The 21,507-nt window shown below is 45.6% G+C and overlaps 1 protein-coding gene across 3 annotated transcripts in view; it reads left to right on the top strand.

Annotated features, from left to right (window-relative positions):
* Positions 1–21,507, top strand: part of IFRD2 (interferon related developmental regulator 2) — a 30,151-nt gene that overhangs the window by 2,049 nt on the left and 6,595 nt on the right. Inside the window, exons 1-7 of one of the 3 annotated variants that reach the window (XM_077325978.1) lie at positions 10,531–10,659; positions 13,413–13,529; positions 14,525–14,609; positions 16,718–16,842; positions 17,837–17,994; positions 18,162–18,212; positions 21,195–21,376. In XM_077325978.1, the coding sequence (XP_077182093.1) occupies positions 10,557–10,659; positions 13,413–13,529; positions 14,525–14,609; positions 16,718–16,842; positions 17,837–17,994; positions 18,162–18,212; positions 21,195–21,376 (821 nt within the window). In that variant the 5' untranslated portion in view covers positions 10,531–10,556. Of the gene's footprint in view, positions 1–10,529; positions 10,660–13,412; positions 13,530–14,524; positions 14,610–16,717; positions 16,843–17,836; positions 17,995–18,161; positions 18,213–21,194; positions 21,377–21,507 lie in introns of those variants that run through there. The other 2 variants (XM_077325979.1, XM_077325980.1) reach the window with 2 other exon arrangements.

The following is a 21,507-nucleotide window of genomic DNA, read 5'->3' as shown; positions in this document are numbered from 1 at the left end:
CAAACCACCCCGTATTGAGTCTGCCATGAAAACGCTGGAGGGCGTCACCCCAAGGGTCAGACATGACCCGGTGCTTGCACAGGGGATACCTTTACCTTTAATATGTGTCTTGATGAGGTGAGAAATACAAGATATTAGCACCCAGTATAAGAAATGACAGGCTCCTTTTACTTCAATAATTTCGTATACATCACTACACTAATTCCTAATGTGGGCCTAAATCTGCCTGAGATGGTAAACCTGTGTGGGCTGTCCCACCCCTTGCAGGGGTGGCCTTACACAACTGAACACTCCTCCATACAAGACAATCATGTGAACTGCTAGCAGCAGGAAGTAGCATCACCACAGACAAATTTTCCAGCTGTAGCTTTAGCAGGTAAGACATAAGGGATGATCAGATCTCCTAACCTTTTATAAACTGCTGCCTCTTTTTCCTAATGGGGCTGACAGCCAATTGGGCTGGAGCAGTTTCCGTCTAGGGACAGTGCTGGGAGGGAGGGAGGGCAATTAATGCCCATGCTCCATTGCTGTGGTTCTCATCCAAATCAGAGTGTGCACATGTCAACCCTCTGGCTGGTTTTAAATGAAGTTAAATATGTTACGTAATCTGGTCATGGATCTCTTGCATCTCATCTGTTTAAAATCCTAAACACCAGGGATTAAGGATTAACTCTTCTTTCTTTGCTGTTAAGTTTCTGCCAACACTCATGTGCAGAAAGAGTAGTCAGTTGCAGACTGCATGGTTGCTCTGTTTGTTCCTGTGCATGGAAGTGGGACAATTTGGGTAGTGTTGCCTCTTAGCTACTGGATGAAGCCGGTCTTCCGCAAGCAAGCTTGGAGTCCGAACTTCAGTTGTGAAGCTAGTATTGAGGCTCTTTTAGGTCAAGGAAGTGCAGTCTTTTTTTGTAAAAAGTCTGCACTCAAAGGCAGCTATAAAGGATATATCATGGCTTTAGTTCTTTAACATTCCTGGATATGGTAGATGATTATCTCACACACATCTAAGTTTACCTCTGTCTTAAATAACATTGCTGCAACCTACTTAGACAGTTCAGCCATGTATAGGGAATGTGCTGGTTGACATCCAAGAAAAACCTCTTGTTGTTTGTGGTGAGAAGAGGGGCTTTTTTTGTACCCTGCTTTTTAACTACCCAAAGGTGACTCCAAGCAGTTTACAATTGCCTCCTCCTCCTCTCTCTTGCAATAGACACCCGATGAGGCTGAGAGCACTCTGATAACTGTGACTGGTCCGAGGTCACCCAGCTGGTGGCATGTGGAGGAGGAGTAGGGACTCAAACTGGGCTCTCCAGATTAGAGGCCACCTCTCTTAACCCCTGCACCAAGCTGGCTCTCAAGTGAAACTGTGTAGACTGCTGTCTTTCTGTAGAAGTGGTGAAAATGACACTTGTTAACTGTGTCTTTGTACTGAGCTAAGTCAAAAATAGGCACTACAGTGTGGAATGAAAAATGTTACCGAAGTGTTCCTGTAATGAAGGAAAGTTTTTAAAAGCAAATATATTCATGACCTTTACAGGTGTACAAAGCAAATTGATTTGGCTTCAGGAACACACAGCTGCAAATGTACCAGTCCCTTTGTGTTTGCTTTTCTGATGTCAGCACTGGAATGAACTCCTGTTGGGTGCTCTGTGTGCTGTGGAACTCTCCAGGAGTGCTGATGGATCCTGCCGTGTGTGTTTCAGTGGGTTGCTGCTTGGATGTGGTGCCATCCAGAAAATGTGGAGCACAAAAGCTAGCTGATCCTGTTGGACTTCCAGAATGTTGTCACGAAGCTTCTACACATGTAGTCTGTGGGCTTCATAAAGGCTATTCATGCAAGGTTTTTTTATGAGTTTGGGAGGCAGAGCTCACATGTGGGGCAACTAAAATGTTGGGTTTTTAAAAATAATTCTAGAAATTTGATGAAAACTGCTAGTGGTAATGGTTTCTGGTGAAGAGATCAGTCATTACTAGGAAAGAGCCTTCCCCCTAGAACATGCCTCTGTTAGAAAATACAGGCAGGGGATGAGCAAGAAATTGCGTGGGGCATCTCATTTCCACCTCCCCCACTATTTCTTCATTCACATCCCTAAAAGCCCCCATACTCTCTCTCCTTTTCCTGTATCCTTCTCTCCCCTCCCCCCTATCAGCCAGCCTACCTTCATCTGTCCCATCCTTCGTTTTTGCCTCCTTCCTTCTCCCATTAGCCACTACCTGGAAAAAGCACAGCCCAGTTGCATGGTGCTGGCTACTGGGTTGGGCCCAACTAGAGAATCTGCAAGCACTCATGTTCCCTTGTATCTTCCCCACACTACTTCCTCATTCTGTTCTTCCTTCTGTCTTTCCCACCCACCAATGATTTAACCTTTTTCTACCCATCTTCAGCTATATTTCATTTATTTTCTGCCTTTCGCCACAATGGGTCCCCAAAGCAGCTTCCATTATTCTCTTCTCCATTTTATTCTTAAAACCTTGTGGGGTAAAACCGAGAGTATATAGAATCATAGAATCAAGAAGTTGGAAGGGGCCATACAGGCCATCTAGTCCAACCCCCTGCTCAACACAGGATCAGCCCTAAGCATCCTAAAGCATCCAAGAAAAGTATATATCTAACCTTTGCTTGAAGACTGCCAGTGAGGGGGAGCTCACCACCTCCTTAGGCAGCCTATTCCACTGCTGAACTACTCTGACTGTGAAAAAGTTTTTCCTGATATCTAGCCTATATCATTGTACTTGTAGTTTAAACCCATTACTGCGTGTCCTTTCCTCTGCAGCCAGCAGAAACAGCATCCTGCCCTCCTCCAAGTGACAACCTTTCAAATACTTAAAGAGGGCTATCATGTCCCCTCTCAACCTCCTTTTCTCCAGGCTGAACATATAGCTGGCCCAAGGTTACCAAGTGAACTTCTACAGCAGAGTAGTGGTTTGAACCTGGGTCTCCCAGATTATACTCTGAGACTCTTTAACTAATGCATCACTCTGGATTTTGTGGGGAGGCTTCTGTTGAATATCAAGCAGCCAGGTTGAGCCATGAGAGCAAGCTGCCCACTCATTGCTTCTGGGCCTGGCTCGGAGGGGTTCCTCCTGAAATGCCAGAACAGCCCTGCAAAGAGCCCTGCGTCTGTTTGCTGACCAAAATGAAGGCTGGAAGGCGTGCAGTAAAATGTGGTTGCCTCGCAACTGCCACTAAAGACATTTGTTTCCGGAAGCGACAGGTGTATGAGAAATGGATGTGTTGATGATTTCGGCTCCTCTTGCACTAGCGTGAAAGGCAGGCTGAATAGTGTCCCCACCCCCATCTAAGTTCACTCTTGTTCCCCAAATGTTTTGACTTTTTAACAAGCTCTCTTAGTACAGCTTATAGTTTAGTGTAGCTTAATACGCCTTGTTATAATGGTTGCCTCCCCCCTCAAAAAATGAGAGGAAGCCCTCTACAGGTGTAATCCAGACAGAGCTAATCACTTTTGGGTCCTGTTGATTTCTGTGTAGGAGTTAAGCATCTACTGAGTTGTGCCCTTTAGCCTCTCTTCTTTGTGTACATTATCTTTTATTTCCCCTTCTATAATAATTTGCTGCTGCTTAAGAACCCCTTAAGAGAATACTAGACTTGTTTCTACAGAAGTGTTTTCTTAGCAAGAGGAGACCATTGTAATGTTTTAGGCAATGCTACAGACATCCCTGGTGAGAAAGGGAAGGAGAAGCAACTCTGGCAAAGGCTGCCTGTTACCAGGATACTTTACTGGCGTGCCACGGTAAGTGATGTGTGATTGAGGGTGAAGATCACCCTGACATGCATTCATTCACCAGCCACATCCCACCCAGAGCTGCTCTCCCCCTGGCCCAGGCATAGTGTAGCACACAGTGTTCTCTCCTCTTGGCATCTGCGCAGCACACCCAGTTGAGGACACTCCAAATAAACACCCCCTCAGCTGATCTGGTGTGTTAAAGTTCACATATGCAGCTCGTCAGCCTCACAGCCAGATTATTGTCTTGCAAAGCAGACTGTCAGGGGAAACTGCCTTGTGCTCTAGGTTTGGATTGCCTGGGCCACCTTCTGATGACTTATCACAGATGCTGGGTTTGGACCAAGCCTGCCTTTGTAATAGATGGCATTGTACTTAGAGGTGGTGGATTGGGCATCTGGTTATTGGTAAATGGATCTAGCCCATGAACTTGGCCTCAAGTAGCATGGCCAGGACAGTTGGATGCTCTGAGAGAAGTTTGCTGATGTTTCTTAATGACCATGGTGGTTTCTAGTAGGCATCAGTTATAAGGAGATGGCTGTCTGATGGCGCTATTGAAGCACTAGACATTGGAGGTCGTCGCCCTCTAGAGTAGGGTCAGATGTCGCACTGTTGAAGGCTTAGCAGAAAACACACAGAGGGAAACAGACTGGCTATAGTGGAGTGGAGGTCTGACATGGGTTAATGTATCTGCTCTCCTAGAGAAGCGCTTCTGTGTGCTCTGCTTGGAGAATAACAAGTGGGGGCCCACAAGACTCGTGAGGGGGGATTCTGTCCTCCCCACTTCCTAGTCAAGCCTGCTGCAGCTCCTGAGCCCTCCTGTAGCTGTCAGCAGACAATGAGGCTCCCAAGCTACTTTGTCATTGCCTGGCCCATTGGGCCCAGCAGCAGTGAAATCTCCCAGGAGCCACGGAGGGCCAGGCAAAAAGGGGTGGGATTCCCTCATCCATGTACAATTCAGTCAGCCTGCCATCCTAAGTTCTAGGGCAGCTACTGCAGATCCAGGGCTTGCAAAGAACACTTCCACGCATATAGAAGATACATTTATTTCACTCAACGACCAGTACAAAATACAAAACAGTAAAACACTATATAAGATTGATTAAAAGATCCAAAATACTTAATGTGTTCAATAAATCCATCCTAACCCTTATGAAAATGCTAGAGGGCGTCACCCCAAGGGTCAGACATGACCCAGTGCTTGCACAGGGGATACCTTTACCTTTAACCCTTATACATATTTAGCCAGGCACTTCTACATTTAATTGCTAGTCTTGCATATTTCGCAATAATATGGGATAAATTCTTATTTTTATCCGAAAGGAGTTCCTTTAATTTGGCTTGTCTTGAAGTAGCCCTTATGTCAGTAAAGATGGAATACAGTAATTCCTGATGCAATTGGTTATAAATACAGCAATCAAAAATCACATGTTCGATGTTCTCAATGTTACCGTCCTGGCATAAGCAAGTTCGTTTCTGAGGTGGAAGCTTATTATATTTGCCCTCTACCCAAGTTTTTGAAACTTTTCAGAATTTTTCTACAGGCCTGTGGAGAGCCCCAAGTTTGCTGAAATATTTATCTAGCCTCTCTGTGGCCCCAATCCACTATGTTTGGGACACTAGTTTTAAGGGGAAAATTGAGATAATTTAAATGGAAAACCTCTTGAGCCTCTTGTGGCGCAGAGTGGTAAGGCAGCAGACACACTGTCTGAAGCTCTGCCCATGAGGCTGGGAGTTCTATCCCAGCAGCCGGCTTAAGGTCGACTCAGCCTTCCATCCTTCCGAGGCCGGTAAAATGAGTACCCAGCTTGCTGGGGGGTAAACGGTAATGACTGGGGAAGGCACTGGCAAACCACCCCGTATTGAGTCTGCCATGAAAACGCTAGAGGGCGTCATCCCAAGGGTCAGACATGACTCGGTGCTTGCACAGGGGATACCTTTACCTTTTTTAAAATGGAAAACATCATTTGGTTTTTTTGGCGCAGATTGGTAGCTGAGAAAGTGTTATGTTTAACTCAAAAGCTTGCCCATCCATTGTAGCGCATATTCTTTGTTGCTATTATAGCACCATCTTAATTACAGCAGAGTATTTTAAATACCTCATTGCTGTGTTTGAGCTGTTTGTAGCCTAGTTGTCACATTCTCTGAGAGTACAGCCGGCAAAGAGTGTGGCTGGCGCAGCTACTTGGCTTCCTTCCCAGGCACCTTCTCTTTTCCTTGAGGCTAGCTGAGGTGAAGCGCTCTCTTGGGCAGCTGAGCATGCTTGAGCTGCTTCAGTGTACACACTGGTTGTGCCCATCAGCCAGGGAGAATTGGTGAATGTTGCTGCTTAAGTCTACGACCTCATAGAATTATGTTTTGCCTCAAAAGCTTTGCAGGTTCTGCCGCTAGAATACATTGGGCAACTTAACAGAATTAAGCTTATTGTATCTGGCCAATGGACCATGTAACTACTAATAAAAATGTTTCATTTGAATCCGGGAAGCATAAATTCAAATTCTCTCTGGATTCAAGTGAATTAATAGATTCAGATGGGTAGCCATGTTGGTCTGAAGTAGCACAATAAAATCAGAGTCCAGTAGCACTTTTAAGACGAACAAAAATTTATTCAGGGCGTTACGTAGTCCAGTAATCAGAGTTACAGTGAGTTTGGTAACCATACATATTGACTACTAGCACAGGTAATCATCTCCTTTGCCTTGGTTTTTCCAAGGAATTTTAATGCCCATAATAACTGCTGGCAATTTTAAAATGGTAAGAACCACTATGAAGTTTGCACACCAAAACTCCTGTGTAAATTATAAGCAGCAATGACATTAGAGTGGATGAGGATTTTTTTGTGGAGGGGGGGGGAGTAAATTGGTAGAAACTGAGAAAGTTGGTAAAATGCAATATGGATCCTAATTCTATCAGGTGGATCAATAACTGGTTGACAAATCGTAGCTCTCAGAATAGGTGTTATCCGCCTCCTTGAAAGGCAGGCATTGGGAAAATATTGGAACTGAGCTAAGCCCAATTAGTTCTTGGTCCCTCCAGGAAGCGTAAGAACCTGCCTTTAGCTCTGAAGGAAATTGAAATCAGCACTGTTTGAACAACCAATTGACAATGGTGCATCCCTATGATTAGTATAGAGCTGTATCTCCTAGGATTTCTCCATGGAATGGCAGACGAGATCTCAGATTAGAAGGTGTGATATTTCATCCCACTTTGATCCACCTGGTAGCTGCAGTGTCCTCTAGTTAACAAAGACTGCTTAAAATTTATTTTGAGTTAGTCAGCTTGAGCCTTTGTCTCAGTAAATTCCTGTGGACTCAAATCATAAGGTGTATTAACACAATGCAGACCATAGAGGAGAATGTTCCATATTGTTAGAGGAAAGCATATATGGAGATCTTATGGTAGAAGCAGGCTTTATACCTTTCAGAAATGATCATCAACTTACTTTTCCTAATAGATGAATGCAACTATTTGGTGATATTTCTTTCCTGGTTTCAAGCAGGATCCTAGAATAAGGCTTTGTTTGTCAGAAATTGTTTGTCAGAAATTATAACAACAAAAAATCAGCTATTTCATCGGTCAGAATTTTACAAAAGAACAAGTTCATCCTTGTATATCAAATATTTTAGTCTATACTTGGATGTCCCAAACTTCTGGCAGTAACTTTTTGAAAAAAGTTGAATGATAAAATTCTACTTTCACGATTTGAGCCCTCCTTACACTTAAAATGATGTGTTAGCTGGGAGACTGATTAACCTTCTTCGCCCACAGTTGAAAGTGGAGTGTGAACAAATCATGCTGGACCTGGTAATTCAGCAGATGTAGGTTTTTAACTAGTGAAAATCAATATTCTTTCCATGAATTTTGAATATGATAAATGTATCTGTCAAGAATTCTGTGGCTGTGAATTCCAAGGGAAAGCCATAACTAGCAAAGTCAAACAAGTCTGTCACTGAAATGCAATGTCTTTGATAGACCAAATCAATCTGCCAGTCACATTGAATAAATGTTTTCTGTCTTAGCTGTTAAATATCTTACTAAAAACAGTTTCTATTTCTTTTGTATGCTAAAAAGCGCAGCTGTCAGAACCACATGTGATCCTGGCTGAAATTTATGAACAAGATAGATAACATGAACTTTTCAGAAATAGATTCAGGTAGGGAGCCATGTTGATCTGAAGCAGCAGAACAGAGTTTAATTCCAGTGGTACCTTTAAGACCAACAACCTTTTATTCAAGTACAAGCTTATACCATGAATAAAACTTTGTTGGTTTAAAAAGTATCAATGGGCTCAAGCACTAGTTAGAACTAGTTAGTCACGGTTGACATGATTCTAATGACTTCATATAAAGAAATACTAAATTTTCTACTGGAGCAACATTTCTTATACTTTAATAAAGATGTTGTACATCTTAAATTGTGTCAAATACTTACTTGAAAGCTGGGTGATCGCTGTCTATCATTTGTAGTGTTATCCTGCCCTAATTCCATGAAGCTCAGGATGGCGTGTGCCATATTGTGTCTCCTGTTTCAGTTGATACTCCTCCAACATTTATTGAGTTAGGCTGAGGAAACTTCATAGCCAAGTAAAGATTTAAACCTGGGTTTCCTTAGTCCTGGTCTGATTTTAGCCACTGTTCTATATTCACGGTATCTTCGTCAAGGGACAGATTGGTTTTAAATCAGGCTGCTGTGATGTATTTGCTCTTATCTTACATATGTGTAAAAGGAAAGAAGCTTGGCTTGATGTCATCAGTAGTAGCTTTGATAAAAGTCTGTGAGTACTAAACTGGAACAGCATCTTCTCCAGGTAGTTGAAACTACTTCCATGTTACGGTGCTTTCATAATGATTAGTCCTTTCAACCTGTGTATTCCAGTTAATGTTTTATATGTCCAGTAACTACATCTGGCCTGCCCTGAGCCAGTGGCACTGGCTTCCAGTTGAATTCCAAATCTGCTTTAAGGTATTGGTGCTAACACTTAAGGCCATACACAGTCAGGGTCTGGCATACTTGAGGGACTCCTTGGCTGTCTGTGCACCCCAAAAGACATTAAGGTGATCCAATAGGAACAAACTGGTGATCCCTGACCCAAAAGAAGTATGTCTTGGCCTCAACGGGCCAAGGCCTTTTCACTCCTGGCCCCAACCTGGTTGAATGTGCTTGGGTTGCTTTTTTGTCTGTATTATGGTGCTATGTAGCAAGAAATAACTTTTCTATACACCATGTCCAGATACGTGGTATTATGGTTATCTGTGTGAGTTCCAGGTACTGCCCTGGAAGACAGAGCGCTTCTGCCAGGCATTTTGTTGGAATTTGTGAACAGCAAGACGGTCCTGATTCAACTTTCTTTGGGCTCCCTCTATATAGATATCCACCACAAAAAAACCCCCAAAAGCACTTAAATGAAACAGCTTGGCTATGACAGTCTGACTATTTTTATATGGTTTTAAAGTTTTAATATTATACTAGATTTAAAGCCCATTGCATCTGTAAATATAACGGGTGCTAGCATCCCCTTTCCTCGCTCCCCCTCCCCAGGCAGCCCACCCACCAGCACTTCCCCATGCCCCCAAAAGGCCTGTCCAAATCTTGGCGGGCCTTTTCAGGGCGGGGGAGGGGAGGTATGGATTTCCCCCCAGGACTCCCCCCGGCCTCGAAAAGGCCCTCCGAGACTTGGAGAGGCCGCAGCAGGTGTTTTCAGGGCAGGGGGGAGTGCTGGCAGGAACTTGGTTCCTCTGCCCCTCCCCCTCCCCAGCATTCCCCCAGGAGGCTGCTGCTCAAATATTAAGAGCAACTAAGTGTTAAAGATGAGCCTCTTGTGGCGCAGAGTGGTAAGGCAGCCGTCTGAAAGCTTTGCCCATAAGGCTGGGAGTTCAATCCCAGCAGCCGGCTCAAGGTTGACTCAGCCTTCCATCCTTCCGAGGTCGGTAAAATGAGTACCCAGCTTGCTGGGGGGTAAACGGTAATGACTGGGGAAGGCACTGGCAAACCACCCCGTATTGAGTCTGCCATGAAAACGCTGGAGGGCGTCACCCCAAGGGTCAGACATGACTCGGTGCTTGCACAGGGGATACCTTTACCTTTACCTAAGTGTTAAAGATATGAAATTCTATTTATTAAAATTGTTTTATAAATAATGCTGGGAGTGGTGGGGTATATGTCAAAAATAAATTAAAAATACATAAACAAATGTACAGGATGATTCCCTCCAAATATTATTGTCTGTTCCCCCCTCCCCCCCTTTAAACCTGCAAGTGGTAACATAAAGGCTTTGGTACCAACTAAATGTCAAAATTTACTGTCACCTGTGCGCTTGAATGCCAGCTGGTTTGCTGGGCATCTGTTCAGAGATACTTTCTAAGAAGGGTTGTTTGTATGGGCTGTACATTGTGACAATGTCTTACTACATTTGAGTGGTTGTTACCACTTTGTTACAGCTGAAATTAACAGGTTGTATTTTTTTAAAGTTAAATACTAGAAGAACATAAGTCTTTCTCCTCTTCCTACTTCCTTGAAGGCTACTTGTCTTCCATTTCTTTCAACCCTGTGCCACGTGGTTCAACTACTTGTGCTCACTTTTTGCTGAACAAAACCAGCCATCCCAGCAGATTGAACCAAATGTCTTGATTATTGGTGCTGAGCAAAGTGAGGAGAGCTCTTGGCCTCCTGAGGACAGAAATGGTTAAAGAAGGGCTTTCCCCTTTGCCCCTCCTTCTTTACTTATTCCATATGGTGTTGATTATCTCCTGGTCCAGGTCTTGAAGAAGGGGTGTGCCCAACTTGACAGTGCTAATTTTACCAACATATATATGCTGTATGTTACGTACTAACCTTAGTTTTTTCTGCATTGGAGGGCAATTGCTGTCCGTTGCACCTCCAGGGATGCAGAGAGAATGGTTAACAAAACTTCATCCTTTAGGTGAGTGAGAACTTGTTTGCCACTCTACTCTGTTACTTAATTACATTTGTCTTCCACAAAACTGCCTCAGCTTGCTTGGTTTTTCCAATGCTTTGAATTGTGTCACAACTTTACAATATCACCTTAAACCAGGTAGTGACTATTCAGTGGGTCTGGGGAGAATGCCTTGGGAGTAAGACCTCCTGTAAAGGCCTTGATCTGATTCTTTAAGGTATGGAGAGACATATGGTAGGTCTGGAGAAGAGATTTTATTTATTTATTTATTTTTATTATTTTGTTTTATTTCTATACCGCCCTTCCATATGGCTCAGGGCAGTTTACATGCAACATCATAGGGGATACATGGAACGAGTCAACATACAACATAGTCAATATACAACAATAACAACCCAACAGAGGTTCTAAACAACAACTTCAGTGGTCCCAACAATAACAACATACAAGATAAACTCCCTAGAGAGGTCAGACTGCTTCAGGCCATCGAGGGGATGTCAGAGGTGGGGGGGACCTGTGGTTGGTCTCAGGCAAATGCCTAGTGGAGGAGCTCCCTTTTGCAGGCCCTGCGGAACTGTGGGAGTTCAGTCAGGGCCCTGATCTCTTCAGGGAGCTCATTCCGCCAGGTGGGGGCCAGGATGGAAAAAGCTCTGGCCCTCGTTGAGGACCGGCGTGCTTGTTTGGGGCCAGGGATCACCAGCCAGTTGGCAGTGGCAGAGCATACTGCTCTTTTGGGGGTATAGGCAGAGAGACGGTCTCAGGTACACTGGGCCCAGACCGCGTATGGCCTTGAGGCTAAGAACCAAAACCTTAACCCTGATCCGGAATTCAATTGGGAGCCAATTGAGTTGTTGAAGTGTAGGTTGGATATGAGATCTCCACGGTGTGTTGGTGAGAATCCTGGCCGCTGCGTTCTGTACCAATTGCAGTTTCCGGGTCAAGAATAAGGGTAGGCCTGCATAGAGTGAGTTGCAGAAGTCCAGTCTAGAGGTGACCATCGCATGGATCACTCTGGCTAGGTGTTCTGGTGCCAAGTAGGGCACTAGTAGTTTGGCTTGGCATAGATGGTAGAAAGCCAGCTGCGATACTCTTGTGACCTGCGCCTTCATGGATAGGGAGGCATTGAGGATCACCCCCCAGGTTTCTGGCAGAGTTGGCTACTGTTAGACGCACTCTGTCCAGGTTGGGTAGGCACTCTTCCTCTCTTGGTCCCTTCTTACCTAGCCACAGGACCTCCGTCTTTGTAGGGTTGAGCTTCAGACGACTCTGCTTGAGCCATTTTGCCAGTTCTTCCAGGCATCTGGCTAAGATTTCTGGGGAGGAAACGGGGCGGTCATCCATTAGGAGGAAGAGCTAGGTGTCATCTGCATATTGGTGGCAACCCAGCCCAAACCTCCATAACAGCTGAGCCAGAGGGTGCATGAAGATGTTAAATAGAATAGGAGAGAGGACTGCTCCCTGTGGGACTCCACATGTGAGCTAATGACGGTTGGATACTCTCTCTCTCCTATTTCAACCCTCTGTCCATGACCCTGGAGGAAGGAGATCAGCCACTTGAGAGCTGCCCCCCGTATCCCAGCATCGGCAAGGCGGTGAGCTAGGAGCTCATGGTCTACAGGAAGGGTCCTCAACCCCCGTTCCACGGCCCGGTACCAGGCCGCAAAGGCCATGGTACCAGTCCGCCAGCGGCTGCGCCTGCCTCCCCCCCGCAGCGAGAGGGGGGAAGAGGCAGGCGCAACCACCGACACGCCAGCGACGCACACGCGCACACACGGAGCTGCCGCGCATGCGTGTTTGCGCCCCCTGCTGGCGAATACGCGTACGCGCGGCAGCTCTGCACATGCGCGTTACCGCCACCTAATGGCGAAAATGTGCATGTGCGACAACTGCACATGCACGTTTACGTGCAACTGCGGCGGCCGGGCCGCCGGCTCTCTCCCACCCTCGGAGGCGGTCCCCGACTACAAGAAGGTTGGGGACTGCTAATCTACAGTGTCAAACGCTGCTGATAGATCTAATAGTATAAAGAGCGTGACCTGCCTCGGTCTAGCTGGCGACGGAGGTCATCCGTCATGGCGACTAGCACCGTTTCCACCCCATGGCCAGGCTGGAAACCCGACTGAAATGGGTCAAGGGCTGAAGTTTCCTCCAGGAATGCTGATATTTGGTACGCTGAGACAGATGAGAATGTCTGGACTTTGCTTAGAGGGAACTGAAGGCACCAACAGTACAGATGATCACTAGTGGTGCATTAGTTTACTACAGTGTGCCTATAAGTGCTTGAGCCTATATATCCAATCTCCTGGACTGACCTCTAACTTTTGGGTTGCTTGGTTGTCTGTATTAAGGAGCCATGTAGCAAGGAAGAGTTTTTCTGTATACCAGGTCCAGCTCTATGGTATTACGGTTGTCTCCATGGGTTCCAGATGCTGCCCTCCAAAGTGGCAAGTGGAACGTTGTCTTTCAGCTTTCGGATCAGGTACGGAGATCTGATAAAATTGCCAGCATTTCATTAGTTAATACAACTAAGCAGCTTGTCGGGTAGCTGCACTCAGATTATAATCGGTTACCTCTTGGTAAGCAGGCTGTATTCACTCAGCAGAACTGGTGCGGGGATCATGTGACTTAAATCTGAACTTTTGATGGACCATATTAAGCAAAGTGAACAGAAAAGCACAAAATTCAGCCGGGGGGGAGGGGTCTTGCTTTGGTAAACATGAATTTTCCCCTTGTGCAAATCTTCTAATTTGCTCTTCCAGGGACCCGAAGCAGTGCCAAGATGGATTCCCAGGCCAGTGATGACGAGGCAGCTAGTGAAGTGCTGAGTCACTACAGCAGTGCCAGTGAAACTACTAGTGTAGCAGAGGAAGTGACAGGTGAGTGTGGATGATGTTAGTAGCCAAAACGGTGGCCTTTTGTCGTTTGTAATTTTTTAAATAAGTTCTTCTAACTGAACTAGGTAGAGAGAAAGGTAGATGGATACAAAAGGAAAATCTGGCAGTTTCAGAAGTAGAAGAGAGTAGATCTGGTCTGTAAGGGCAGAGAGGCCCCAGATCTTTGGGAAATAATAGACAACTTCCTTTGCTATCAGTAATCAGTACATTACCTCACTCTATATGAATCTCAAAAGCTGCAAAACTGGGCCTTTAACAAACTGAAGGAATCTACACCCACTTGGGGAGTTATGGACAGTGATGGCTTTGTAAATGAGCCATAAGAGAAAGGTATGATGAGAACTGAATGTCTTTCAGAAGGGACAGAACGTTGAGAGCAGATGAGTGTCAGTTCAAAGGGGGAAACACCATCCTGCTCAAGGCCCTGACTGTTGAAAGAGTCTTGGCTGGAGGCATTGGGATTTTCAGATTGTCCCTTGATGAGTCTTTTTGGGCCTCTAGCTGGTTTCTCCATTAACTAAACTGCTGTAGAGACATTATTTAATCTTCCGCAGACTTGTGGTGGTGGCATATCTAAGAATTAAAATAGTTCCCTGGATGCTGTACTCCACTGTGTGACCACAGCTATCCAGATTTCCACAACCCTTAGGTTAATTGTATTCATGTATAGTGAAATGTGCATGCTGCTTTACCTTTAAGCCCTCACGTGACTTAGAACCAAATTATTAAGAGCTGAAAATGATAAACCGTTCATATTACTATATCATTCCATCTAGTTGGATTCAATTAAACTGACAGCTGCCAGGAATCATGCAAAACTAAAAAATCACCCTGCAGCAACCTTGTTGAAATTGCAGGAGGAAGGCTTCTGTTCCAGCCCTGCTGGTGCTGTGCTTCTTGCAGAAGGAGGCAGCCTCTGCAGGTGCTGGGTTGGGCTGGACTGGTGTGGTTCCCAGGTATTCTCCTGCTTTTCTCAGGTGGTGAGGCAGTGGACGAGCAAGCACAGCAAGAGGAAATGGAAGATAAGTTGAAGGAGTGCATCGACAACGTGATGGACAAGAGGTGAGGGGCACCTGCCATAGCAAGGACAACTTCTAACGTGCCAAAAGGTGGTTCAAGAATCTAAACTGTGGCTTAGTGTGATGTCTGAACTTGGATTTGTGATCCTCTGATAAACCATGGTTGTTGTTAACAGTGGCTTGGTCTGCACAGTGTCATTGGCTTTGTGCTTGCCATCCGTCACGCCCCTCTTCTTTGTTATCAGGTGAGCTTAAGGAGTGCCCCTGGAGCCCAGCACATCTGCCTTCCTGCCCTACAACAGTGGCCATTACCAGGGAGCTGAGCAGATGGGCAACCTGAGTGGAGTTTGACTTTCCAGAACTGTGGTTAACACAATTCTCAATCGGGCTTGGGGTCTCTTAAGCCCCAGAGTATTTGATCTTGCTGAGCTTGTGCCTTTTTGCAAGTAGCAGCAGCTCCATCTGCCTTGTGATGCTTGATCTCCACAAGTGGACAGCATTGGTTGCAGCCATTCCAAGCTCAGAGCTGAGGGATAGCAGGCTGGGGACAAAAGGAACAGAGAGGAAACCTTGGGCCCGATCTGACTGTCAGCATATTTTCCTAGTCAAAGAAGTTACTGAATTCTGTGCCTTTTTCTGGCCTGTGCTATGCATTGTTGGTAGAAATTGTTCTGGGAGCACTCTCATTGCTTGCTATATCCCTGTCTTGCTTTGCCCGCCCCTGGTATCTTTCAGTTGTTTTCTAGCTATGCCAGTAGCATCAAATTGCTAACCAAGGCAGACTGGACGCAGCTGCGTTGAAAAGAACTTGGCAGAAGTGCTGGCACTGCCTCTCTCCAGAATGTGAATTATAGTTGCCCTTTTGGCCCTGTAACCCTGATGATTCACAATAAACCTATGAACTGGTTGGGGTGTGTGGAAGGGAGTGTTAAAGCCTCAGGCCCTTTTTATGCCTTGAAAGCAAGTGGGATGAAGAAAGTTGATTTAGGAATCTTGATCAGGTGTGAAAAGGGTTCATTCAGTACTGCAATTTGGCCTCTTGTTCTTTAGTTACCCACATAGCTTCGTGGTGTGAATTCAGAAATCAGATGTATTTTGACATTAGCAGGTGCATGCTTACATTCAACAAGTACCTGTGGTACTTCTCATAGTCTCTGACCCCATATATATGGATAGATATAGATATTTTGTATGCCTGTGCCACTGAGAACTGCAAGTTGGTTCTAGATTCTTGGAGTATGCACATCCACTGAAAAATAGGATATTGGTTGTACGTAATAGCGTATGATTTATTTATTGGATTTTTAGGCCACTCCTCTCCAGCAATAGTCTCAGGGAGGCTGACAATATTAAAAGTGCCATACATAAAATCTATAAAATCTTTATAGTAGTCTGTTAAGTAGTCTGTTAAGAAACATACTCCAGCACTCCCCCAACAGCCGGGGATCCAAGGGGTCTAAAATTTAGATTCATGTATCCAGGAAGGGGAGCAGAGAACCGGGGGGGAGGGGGGGATTCAGATGTCCAAAGGCCTTGGCCTCAACTGGGGGAAGAGCACTGTTTTGTAGGCTCTACAGAACTTGTGCAATTCTGATAGGGCCCAGGTCTCTGCAGCAGCTCATTCCACCAGGCTGGAGCCAGGGCTGAAAAAGCTCTGGCTCTGGTCCAGGCTAAGCACACCTCTGTAGGGCTGGGAACCACCAACAGATTGGAATTAGCCAAGCACTATTTGGGGGTTGTACCTGCTGATTTTATAATGTGAGGAGGAGCGTTTCTGAGCTCAAAATCTGAGGCCAGGCATACAGTTTCCATCTTGCTTGCACTAAATCTGCTCCTGGGTCCTTACTTGCTGACAGCTGAGGTTGAGCAGGGTCTCTATGGTGGGAAAAGCTTCCGAACTTGCACTTACCTGAATCTATAAATCTTTGCTGCTTTTGATCTACAGTTTTATTGCAATCTCTTCCATCTACAATCTGAGTAAAATCTTAAATTTTTACAAGGAGGATGAAAACCTAAATAACTTGCACAATTTGTTTGGAGTACATTATGCTTCTTTAGTGTAAATCTTGGGTTTTGTGGGGACATCTCTCCAGGCATGGCTCCCAGACTGGCACTAGTTTTAACTCCCTCTCTCCTTGAACACTCTTCCAGCGCGAAGACACGACAAGTGGCTCTAGAGAGCCTGAGGCTCGCATTCTCCTCCAAGACACTCTTTGACTTCCTCTTAGAACGTAGGCTCACCCTGACAGACTCCTTGGAGAAGTGCCTGAAAAAAGGTTGGTCTTCAGTCGTGTTTTGCTTATATAATTGATGATATTTAGGCACAACCCAAAGTGCTTTAAATCCCACTGGTTTCAGTTTGGAAATTGGGACAGCTTGTGTTTCTCCCATTGAAATGCATCGGACTTGAAAGTACTTTATGTGGATTGTGTCAGCGCTATTTCTCAGCAATTACAGCAGCTTTTGGAAGGAAGGGAGGGCAGGATTGCTAACCCCATTTTCCAACAAGGAGCTGAAGGTTGTAGAGATTTGCTCAAGGCTGCTCAATAAACTTTGAGTCAAGAACTTCCTGGCTCACAGCTACTAAACTGGCATTACACTTTAGCTTACCTGGGGAAACTGGGCATCACCTGCATTTTCTGTTTCGTGGAGGATGCAGTTACTGTAGAAGCTTCAGACTGATAGATATGGCGGCTCCTGTGAATTGAGGTGATAAATAAATGGCGTGTTGGTGCTCTTTGAGGGAGGAGGGCTGAAGGAGAGGTCTTCCAAACTATGAAAGAACTTGGGGGACAAAGTGTGCAATCCTAAAGACATTTTTTTCCTGGAATTAAGCCCACTGAATACTTTGGAACTTATTTGTGAGGAGATGTGCTCAGGGTTACTCTGTAAAGGAGACATTTTGGGAAATGCAGACTTTATGGCTCTTCCTCCATCCTTACTGAACCGGTAAAGTCTGTGACAACAGTTCTGTGACATCTCCACAGTGTACGGTGTGTTTTATGCTGCTGGCTTTTAGGTGCCAATGCAACCCTACCTCAGCAGACACACGTTGCCATTGAAATTCCCTCTACAGAGCTATAACTCTGGTCTTGGAAATTGCCTTGAAGTACTGGGAGAAACTATAACGTTGCAAGAGAGAACGCTTAAGCCTTCTGGTCTGTCTCCCCCATTATAAATTAGCAGCGCTGTGGTGCTTACCTGTGTTACAGCCCTGTTAGCCGTTCAGTTTTTGGGTACAAGATGTGCTGTGTCTTTGCCTCCATTCAGGTAAAGGGGAGGAACAGTCCCTTGCTGCTACTGTTCTTACGCTACTGTGCCTTCAGATGGGCTCAGGGCCTGAGGGGGAGGAGGTGTTCCGCAGCCTGAAGCCCCTCCTCATCAGCATCCTGACAGACTCCACGGCTAGCCCGGTTGCTCGGCAAAGCGTGAGTGACTTTTTCTTCTGGCTCAAAGCACATTTTGCTGTGTGAGGAGAGCAATTTTGTAGGAGAGCAATTTTACCTGTGTTTTTTTTAAATAAATGTTCAAAATGATTCTTCAAAATAGCTTTGCCATTATCTCTTTTTTTCCCTCCTCCTCCCACCTCCTCTAGTGTGCCACAGCTCTTGGGATGTGCTGCTATATCGCTGCAGCGGATGTGGAGGTAAAATATGCTACAGTTTTAATTGACAGGTTTTTGGCTAATGAAAGAAATGGTTTTTTTCTCCTAAAAGCAGAGTCTAATGGCTCAAAGTAAATTTTTAGTGAACCCAAGTATTTCACTTGGGCTGGGAGGCTGCTTATCCAAACAAATGGGTACTAGCATTTTATGTCTCTTTTTACGGATAAAGAAGGAGTTAGATTATTATCAATATCATTATCCTTATCATTATTATTATTATTATTATTATTATTATTGGATTTCTAACCCGCCGCTCCCCTGAGGCTCGCGGCGGGTAACAACATGTAAAAACCCCATAAAACCCCTAATACAAAACACCTAAAAACAATCCCTAACCACCCCACCTGATGGCGGCGGAACTATCCGGGAAACCAGGGGTCACTGCTGATGTAGAGGGGGGGCCCAATCTAAAAAGGGGAGGCACTGGCCTCAACCATAGGTCCGTTTTGCAGGCCCTGCGGAAGGATGGAAAATCCCGCAGCTCCTCCAGGAGCTCATTCCACCAGGCGGGGGTTAGGACCGAAAAGGCCCTGGCCCTGGTTGAGGCCAGACACACCTCCCAGGGACCAGGAACCACCAATAAATTAGTCCCCACCAAGCATAACGCCCTGCGGGCGGCATAAAGCGCCAGGTGGTCCATCAAGTATGTGAGTCCCAGACCGCGGAGGGCCTTAAAGGTTAAAACTAAAACCTTGAACCTGATCCGGCTAGCAATCGGTAGCCAATGCAGCTGCCTCAGCACAGGCTGGACATGGGCCCTCCAAGCTGTTCCTGTGAGGACCCTAGCAGCCGCATTTTGTACCAGCTGTAATTTCCGGATCAGACGCAGGGGTAGGCCCGCGTAGAGCGAGTTACAGAAATCTATTCTGGAGGTGACCGTTGCTTGGATCGTGGTGGCTAGGTGGTCAGGAGACAGGTAGGTCGCTAGTAGCCGGGCCTGGTGAAGATGGAAAAAAGCCTGGCCCGCTACCTTCTTGACCTGGACCTCCAGTGTTAACGAGGCATCCAAGGTCAGAATTCAAAACTGTTTCTGAAAAGGGATTTGTTTTGCTTTCTGAAACTACAAGTCAGACTTCTAGAATGGATTAGGGCAAAAGCTACACAAAGGTTTATATGACATTTATATCCTGTCTTCCTTTGTGGAAGTCCATGGGGAAATGTCTCACCAACACTCAGATCTGCTTAGCTTCAGCAAGGCAGCTTCATTGTGTGTCTTCCATCCATTCCCCCTTGCCATATAACAGAGTCACCAATCTTTTTCACCCTGTGGACTCTTTTGGAAACCTGACACAAGGTGGTAGGTACAACCACAAAATGGCTGTCATGGGAGGAAGGCCAGCCACAAAATGACGAGGCCAACCACAAAAATTCAGGGGATGAGCCTATCGGTATCTCTGATAATGGGTCTTGAACATTTCAGGCAGAAGCTCTATCTAATGGGATACCTTTTAAAATCAACATACTGTATTTTCTTGTACATGCACAATATTAGTATACGTACTGGCTAATTAACCTCTGAAGCATCTCTCTTTCAAAGTTTCCTTCCTAGTAGCCATGACATCTGCAGGAAAGGGAGGGGAAATTACAGTACTTAGAGATGATTGCCTATTTATAAAATGCCATGTCCAGAGAGCATTTATTGCTAAGACCCAGCATTTGTTTCTTTACGTAAGGTAGTTTCCTTAGTCAATATATCTCACTTCTCACTTCATTTAAGGCAGAAAAGAAGTTACACACATTAGATGTGAAATGTGCTTTACTGTTTTATTTAAACAAACCAAGTGAATTTAGGAAGACCCCACAATTATTTGTCATTATAAATAGCATCTAGGTGGATTGTCTAGCGTCTAGGGGGCCTACGAACAGGCATCTGTCCAGGGCCCATTACATATATGACCATACTTGACAGGGTCTCAATCTGCAGCTTTTCAAAGAGACATACGGTTAGCTGAGGTGTGCAAGACAGCCACCTGGGAGAAGTGACAGCACTAGTCCAATGGGATCCTGTCTTCTCTACTTCAGTTGTTGTAGTCTGACATGGCTTAGCTTCATTCATCACTAAGAGCCAGCATAGTGTAGTGGGTAGGAGTGGTGGACTCTAATCTGGTGAATGGGGTTTGATTCCCCACTCTTCTACATGCAGCCAGCTGGGTGACCTTGGGCCTGTCATCGTTCTCTCAGAGCTCTCTCAGCCTCACCCGCCTCACAGGGTGTCTGTTGTGGGGAGAGGAAGGGCATGCAAATGGAAGATGCTTTGAGATTCCTCCAAGTAGTACGAAGTGGAGTACCTCCCAAAAAAAGTTCTTATTCTTCTTTGTGGATGTTAATACAAGAAGGGAGATGACAGTGGGGACTGTAGTCATGCAGTCTTGTTTTTCAGAGCATAGCTTACCCTAGAGTGAGCTGGCCAGTCTCCCATGTGGGACTGTACAGAAGGATAGTGAAAACTCTGTTGCACTTACCTGTAACTATTCTTCAAATCTTCCTCCTACCCTGCTGGGAGCTATTCCTCCATTGTGGAAATTTTTCTCTCTGACTTATAGTGGTGGCTCAGGAGAACTGAGGGAGAGTGTGGAGCCCTTCCCTGGAGTACGTGACTATTGGGTGGGAAAATGACTCCCAATGTCTCCAGTTAGGAGGGGCTCCTCCTGCTCTGTAACTAGGCTAGCTAAAAAATCTTCTAGGGGCTGGCCTGTGTAGTTCCCATGTGTGTCTACTCAGTGACATCTCGAAGAACAGTTACAGCTAAGTGCAACAATGTTTTCTTGGAGCTTGAGGAAATGAGTTGTGCCTTAGGGAAGGTGGGAAGGTGATAACTCTCAGGATTCACAGTCAGCATGACTGAGGAATAAATTATTCCCTGCAATTTCATCACTGTTTTTCTCAACAAGTTAACTGGTGTGTGACACCCTGAAGTTCTTCCTTTTGCTTCAGTGAGAACCGCTCACTTACCCTCTTTTTCAGGACCTGGTTTCCTGTCTTGCTTGCCTAGAGGGTATCTTCGGTGCCTCCTGCAGCAAGGAAGCTGGATCAGAGCCCTCCCACCACAGCCCGCTGCTCCAGGTCTTGCATTGCAATGCGCTCCAGTCCTGGTCCCTGCTCCTCACCATCTGCCCAGGCACCCAGATCAAGAAGATCCTGGACAAGTGAGTGGCCAGTCTTGCCCATGTGGCAGCATGCCTTCTTACCTGGTCAGCTCTCCTGTTCTGCCCTGGCTGTAAGATTTAACACACTTCAGGGGTGAGAGCTCACCAGGGCCTTTGCCAAACAAGTTTGC

This window comes from Paroedura picta, chromosome 3 (genome assembly GCF_049243985.1).
Source record: "Paroedura picta isolate Pp20150507F chromosome 3, Ppicta_v3.0, whole genome shotgun sequence".
NCBI lineage: Eukaryota > Metazoa > Chordata > Lepidosauria > Squamata > Gekkonidae > Paroedura > Paroedura picta.
The sequence above is the reverse complement of the archived record's forward strand: the minus strand, read 5'-3'. Positions and strand labels throughout refer to the sequence as shown.